The 6,916-nt window shown below is 58.0% G+C and overlaps 1 protein-coding gene across 1 annotated transcript; it reads right to left on the bottom strand.

Moving 5' to 3' along the window:
- Positions 1–2,583: 2,583 nt before the first annotated feature.
- AQP6 (aquaporin 6) lies at positions 2,584–5,127 on the bottom strand. The gene is made up of 4 exons (XM_027108227.1): positions 4,735–5,127; positions 3,791–3,949; positions 3,450–3,530; positions 2,584–2,799 (listed from the first exon to the last, which is right to left on the bottom strand). Exons 1-4 carry the CDS (start codon positions 5,125–5,127, stop codon positions 2,587–2,589), a joined length of 846 nt encoding a protein of 281 aa, XP_026964028.1. The 3' UTR covers positions 2,584–2,586.
- Between the last annotated feature and the right edge of the window lie 1,789 nt (positions 5,128–6,916).

The raw sequence follows: 6,916 nt of genomic DNA, 5'->3' as shown, positions 1-6,916 counted from the left end.
CCTCCCCAGGCTCCCGCCCCCCATCCAGGCTCAGGGGTTGTGCCTGTGAAGCGAAGCCCCTGGCTGGCACCGCTGAGCTCTGCCCCCGCCCCCCCAAGGCCAACCCTTCCCACATCCAAGCAGATGGCCGGCTGTCCTATTAAAGGGCTCCAGAGAAGGAGAAGCTAACCTTTGGTTACTCATTCCTGTGTCTAACTTTGGATACTCTTCAGATTCTAACCTAATTCCTCACCTCTCATGAAGCTTGTCTCCTCTTGCTCTAGTCTGTTATGACAGAAAACAGCTTTAAAGAACTATTTGTGAAAATAGCCCCCAGCTTTCTCTTCAGGCAATCACCCTTACCCTCTTGTCCCGGAAGTCCCTGGGACAGAGGTTTCCCAGTCTCCTCTGGTGTAGGGGCGGGGGCTCAAGTGTGGCTGTGCACCCTCTTCCCAGCTCCCCTGACCTGTGAGCATAGGCTTCTCAGCTTCTGTCATCTTGGCTCATTTAGAGCTATGACTCCTGAGTTCAATTACCATCTCCCCTCCCCAGCCGCCCAGCCTCATTCATTCATTCATCAAACTTTTATTGAGCACCCACTGCGTGCTTGGCTCTGGGGATGTGGAGATGATTTGTCTAGGAGCTTAAGAGCCTACTGTGGGAGCTCCACCCCCCTGCCCTCTTCAACCTCCTAGTTCCTGCTTCCTTCCTTCCTCTGGCTGCAGTTTGTATAAGCCCCCCTGGAGCTCTATTTTGGAAAATTCTAAGCTGGGAGCTGGGGAGACCTTGGGGGGCTGTGGTACCGAGCTGGGTGACCTTTAGCAAGTCAATCACACACACACAGACACGTGTGCGCACGCGTGCCCAGCTGTCCCTGCTCATAAAAGGGCACAGGAAGCCCTGGGCTCTGAGAGATCTTGAAGATGGACGAGTGGGGCCCAGCTTGGAGAGATGTGAGTAGTACTCTGCACTGACGATATTACAGAACACAGCTGCTGTGGCCACGAGCATTTAGGACTCATCCACTGCACTGTCACAGGCTGGGCCCTGTCCTTGGGAGACTTTGGCAGCCCCTCCCCTATCTCCAGCCCCTTTGGAGACATTGTGGAAAAGGACCTATCTTTTTTGTGCATTTTGGCTGCTCTATCGCAGGGTACCATAATGACAGGCACGATAGAGATGAGAAGAACTGACTTTTATTGGCTTGTCTCTTCATTCCAGGGTCCCTCCCCAGCCTGACTCCTGTTCCCCCAATCACCCCCAACACACACTCACAAAGCTCCCAGGTCAGTAGGCCCAGGAGAGAAGAAGGCAGGACCCTTGGTAAGTAAAGCAGATGAAAAGAAAAGCCTACTCTGTTTTCCCTCCCTCTCAGTCATCTCCCTCTCCCTTCTTGGCCTCCTTCCTCCCATTGCCAACAGCAATTGTATTCAAGCCCAATAATTACAGTAACAGCAACAATAATCATCATTTATTAGGTTTGTTTTTCTAGCATTTTAACCTCCAAAAACATTTTCCAACCTCTTGTTTGTTTTAACATCAATCTCTGGGGGAGATTTTATAGCTGAGGAAGCTGAGATCCAGACAGGACCCCAAATCACAGGCAGAGTAGATTTACCACAGCTTGTAAATATTAACAAACAAGGTGAGACTCAGATAATACTTCAGAGGCACTGAATTGCAAATCTTGGTTTCCTGGGTCATTCCTGAGTTCCTACCATCCTTGGGACATATTCAACAGCTTTTTGGGGATCCCGGCAGAGCTGAGAATGAGGCTGGAGATGGCTTCTTCAGGCCCAGGTCAGGGACCGAGTGCTGGGATAGGACATTTCCCCTCTCAGGATTGCTCTTGTGAATGGGGCTGTGGAGTGGAAGGCAGGAGAGCACCTGGGGAGAAAGGCCTGTCCGGCCTGAACCTCCCTTGCCTATATCATGCCCCTCTGCTGGCCGGAGAAAAGGTTCCTCTCTGTGTCAGCTCTTCCCAAGGGAGGGGCTCTCTGCTGAGCATTTGGAGGAGAAAGGAATGAAGATCTATTGGGAGGGCAGTCTCTGGCCTCAGGAAGCCCCCCGTCTGAGGGGGGAGCCACAGTCCCCGTCCTCATCCAAGAGCAGAGACATTCCTCTGAGGAGTGCAGAGGCTGTCCTAGGGTCTGATTCTTCTGGGAAGTCTGGTCCCTCCTCCCCAAGGGTGGGGTGAGAAGTTAGGATTCCCAGAGGTCCCCATAGCCCTCAGTCTCTAAGCAGAGTGTCTGTCTGGGCTCAAATTCCCTTTTCTCCAAGACATGGGGACCTGGAAGCCCAGGACCCCCACTGGGGTCCAGACAGATGAGAGACAGGGAGAGCAATCATGAATTCCCCCTGCCTCGCTCTGCTCTGTCCCATTAAAAGAGAGGTAGGAGGAGGAAACTGAGCAGATTTGCTTCCCCGATTCCATCTAGAAATGTGATGCCAGGGATCCCCCGCCCACCCTGTTAGGACAAGAGGCCAAGCCTCCCTACCCCACCTCGCAAGCCCCACGCCCCCCAGGAAAACCTGAAGTCTGGTTACACGAAGCATGCTGCCCACTTTCAGGGCTCTTTTCAGAAGTGTGAGGGCAGGGGCCAGGTTCTATGCCACCTGACACACATTCTCCATTTCAGTGTCCTCTGAACTGGACTGAGATTCTTCCTTCTGGGGCTCCACCCCTTCTACCTCCTGCACCTCCGCAGTGCCTGTGAGGATGGCAAGTCGCTGGGCCAGGGTCTTGGTGTCAGGGAACAGGATAAAGTTGTAGATCAGCGAAGCCAGGACAGCCCCCGTCAGGGGTCCCACCCAGAAGATCTGAGGAGGCAGAAGTGGGTACCCTGCTCGTGAGCCGTCAGGACCATAGGGTGGTTTTGGGACCCCACCTGCTTCCCAGTGTTGACTTGGTCTCCCAGGAACCCTGGAGCCATCCACGAAGTGGCAAATTTGAGAAGCACAAGTCCTGACCTCCCACTCTGAGTCCCCGCAGGTGAAGGGACCTTGCCTCCCACGGGGCTGGGCCAGGCTCCCCGCCACCCCTCTGCCTCTCTCTTCTCGCCTTCCCCATTCCAGCCCAGAACCCTGGCTAGTGCTCTTCCTGTCCCTGCTGGTGTGTGTGTGTGTGTGTGTCTATTTCTGTTTGTCTTTTTCTTTATCCAAGTTTGGAAAGTGGTCCAGCTGGAAGGAGTGAATAAGGAAACAGCCAGGACTTGAGGCCTGGGCCAAGGCTGCAGCTCCTGCCCTGGCTCATTTCTTGCCAGTCCACTGGGTACCCCGGACTTTTTGAAGCTGTAAAGAAAGGATGCTGGCTCCGGTCTTCTGAGCTTCGGGAAACCTCCACTGGGGGTCAAGATGGTCTGTGGCAGGGGGACTTGTCTCCCCAAGTGTCTGTGGTCCTCCTGCTGGTGAAAGTCCCTATTGCCACTGGGGCCCTCTCCCTTCCCCTGGCTGCCAGCAGAGGGTCTCACCCAGTGGACTGCGAACTTCCCGACGATGACAGCAGAACCAAAGGAGCGGGCTGGGTTCATGGAGCAGCCGGTGAAGTAGATCTGGGGAGTGAGTGCAGGTTAGGGTGTGAGGAGGCTGAAGGCAGGCCTGGGAGGGGACAGTGCCCTCCACCATGGCTCAGAGTCCCAGCCCCGGGCTTGGCCTCTGTAGCACCCTATCCGGGGCCTGGAGTGCGGGGCACAGCCTTGGCCCCAAGACTCGAGGGCTCAGGGAAGGACACCTCCTCGCCTTCAGGGCCCCTGCAGCCTCCCCAGGGAGGGACCAGTGGGTACCTGGGCCCGGTGTCCCCTTTGCCCCTTACCCCAATGAGGTGGCCCACTGCCACAGAGGCTCCAATCGTGGCAGCTGGGGAGCCAGTAGTCTGTCTGCTGTCGGTGGAAGCAAAAACGCAGAGCACAAGCTGCAGGGTCAGGACTAGCTCCACTGCCACCGCCTGGCCCGTGGAGACGCTGCTCCGGACCTGTGCAAGGGGGTTAAACTGGAGCCAGCGGGCTCTGCCCGGGGCTGGTGACCCCTTGGGCCTCATTTCCTCACTGTAAGGGGTGAGAGGCCTCACCACCGCCAGTCCCAGGACTTAAGGAGCTAATGGGCTGAGGAGAGCTGTGTGGTGGGGTTCAGGTGAGCCCCAGACACTTGCTCCCTGCAGAAGCGAGTGGCACCCCACCCACTACACGGCTCGGTTGGGGCCAGTGGTTCAAGGGGAGGCAGGGGCTCAGGACTGGTGGGAGCAGGAAGGCTGGGGAAGCCAAGATGCACGATGCATGTCTGCAAGCTGCCTGGGAGGGGCCCTGGGTAGGAGTGGAAGGTGGGGACTCAGGGAAGTAAGTGGAACACAGATGATTACAGGAATCTGGGGGAGTGAGACAGGCCTCAGGGTGCTGGGGAGGGAGGAACATGGGACAACAGAGGAGCGGGGGACGTGGGGTGGACCCGGGGAGGTGAAGTGCGTGCAGGGTCCCCTGCCGCTACCCACAGCTCCACCTCTCCCCACCTACCCCCACCCTTAAATGCCTGGTCCTTTTCCGACTCCTGTCCCTTAGTGTGGCTTCTTCCTGCTCCCCCTGTGCCTTGCACCACAGTCCCATTCCTGCTCTCCCTGCACTAAGGCCACAGTCACTCCCCTGGGTCCCGGGTCCCAGTCCAGAGCAGGTGTTGCTCTGTTACCTCCCTGTCCCCTCTCCTCCAGCCTGGCCCTCCCCCCTTTCCACCTGTATGGACCTGCCCCCTCCCCCTCCCCGCACCTACCACGTTGACCCCAAAGGTGTCTCGGATGTCCCCGGGCGTGACCCCGTAAAGCAGAGCAGCCCCCGCCGTGGCCCCTGCCAGCTGGGCAGCCACGTAGGCCACAGCACGGGGCAGGGAGATTTGGGAGCCCACGAGGAAGGCCAGCGTCACAGCAGGGTTGACGTGGGCCCCACTAGCCTTCCAGGTGATCTGCACGATCACGGCCGTGGCCAGGTTGAAGGTGATGGCAACCTGCAGCATAGAGGGAAGCGCCAAGGGCCATCTCAGAGCCGAGCCCACGCCAAAGAACACGTACAGCCCCGTGGCCAGGAACTCGGCAAACACAGCCTTGCTGATGGTCGTGCAGAGCCGGCACACCAGCGTCTTGGCCAAGCTGCGCCCGCCTGACTCCATGGCATCCGGGTCCTGGTGCCTTTGCTCCCGGGGCCTCTGTTTCTCTTCCCTCTGATCTCCTCTGCCTCCCCTGGTCTCCTGTCTCCGGGCTGCTCCGGCCCCAGCCTGCAGCTCTTCCACAGTGCTGCTGCCCTGAGGACTGTGTGGTCAGACTGGCAGGGGGCGGGCTGACAGGGTTATGTGCCTCTGGGTGGGTGGGAGTAGGGGTGGCATGACGGGTGGCTCTCACATGCCCGCTCCACCCTAAGCTCACCTGACGGCCGGAGGAGGGGGGCCCTCCCCGGGCACTGAGCTGGAACCTCCCAGGAGTTTTCCAAGCTGGACAGGCCTAACTCCGCTGCGGGCAGACGTCCAGCCTTGGGGGCCACAGGTGCCGGAGTAGCGCGGGCCATGGGATTCCAGGACGCTCCCACCCCCGATGTCAGCTTAGAGCAAGATCCCTGAGATCCCCAGGTCCAAGGCCTGCTTCGGGGGGCCCTGCGCACGCTCCGCAGCACCTGTTCCCCCGGCCCCCTTTGCCTGCAGGCTCGGCCTCCAAGTGGGCTCATGCTGTTCTGAGCCCCATAAACCCAGATGTGTCCTCCATTCCCACCTAGAACCCCACTCACTGAAAGCTGATGTGAACGGAGTCAGCCCTACTGAGGATGTGGGCCTGTGTGGGTGCAGGGGGGCAGATGGAGGGGGTGTTTATTCCACAGCTGATCAGTGACACCTGTGGCAATGGGCGCCTCTGCTGCCCGCCAGCCACACACCAGCCACACACCAGTTTCCGCTGGCCCTTCACCCACTTCTGCCTCTTTCTGCCTCCCCTCCCCCAGCTCAGCCCTTCCCCTTACTTCTCTGACCTCCTCCTTCTCAGGGGCCAAAACAATCCCTCATGCCACACAGCGTAGCTTACCATTTTTGTGGCTATGCTGGCCCTAAGGTTACCCGCGCCCTAGGCTCTGCCCTTTAACCCCCAGCAATATACCAAGGTATTTTCTCAAATAAAAGTGTTCCTTCCCTAAGAAGAACCTGCCGAGCTGTTAAAATAGTACACTCTTCACCTGTTCACCACATCTGGGTGCCCTGACCTCACCCCCTGCCCTAGCTCCCTGCCCAGTGGTTGTCCCCTGGTGTCCTCAGGCTCCCCAGATGCCACCTGTCCCACAACGAGATCCTCGTCTCTCCCTGTGACCCCAAAAGCACTCCTTCTGTTGTCCCAGCTCAGTTGGCGGCACCTGGGAGGCATCCTTGACCTCACCCCCCCGCCCCCATCCAGCGAAGGCAGTGAGTCCTAGTGATACTGAATCCTAAATATTTCTTGCCTGTGCCCTCTTCCTGCCAGCCCTGCTGCCCTGCAGCCTTTAACCATTCTCTCTGTCTCCTCCCTTGCTCCGCTCCAATCAATTATCCACACTGCAGCCTGAGTGATCTCTCGAAAATGCAAAGCGGATGCTGCTGCCCCCTGCTAAAATCACTTGAAGCCTCCTGTCCCCTCTGTGAGCCCCGTGCCTGGCCTACAAGGTTCTCTTGGCTCCTGCACCTCCCACCTCACCTCTCCCCACCTTTTGCCTTGTCCTTTACCCTCTGGCCTCACCAGAAGGCCAATGGTTCTAGAACACTCCATGCTGCTCTCCCCTTGCGGGATACTCTCTCCTCTCCCTGGAAAGCCCATCCCACGTCCTTTGCTTGGGTGAGTCCTATTCCTAAGGCTCAGCTTTGATGTCACCTCCCCCTTTCCTGGGTGAGGGGGCAGGAACCAAGTTTTGTTCATCCCTACATGTAACGTCTTGCACAGGGATTTGCT

Source organism: Aethalodelphis obliquidens, unplaced genomic scaffold (assembly GCF_003676395.1).
Source record: "Aethalodelphis obliquidens isolate GAN/ISIS:26980383/991018 unplaced genomic scaffold, ASM367639v1 scaffold8, whole genome shotgun sequence".
NCBI lineage: Eukaryota > Metazoa > Chordata > Mammalia > Artiodactyla > Delphinidae > Aethalodelphis > Aethalodelphis obliquidens.
This window is presented reverse-complemented; position numbering and strand designations above follow the sequence as displayed.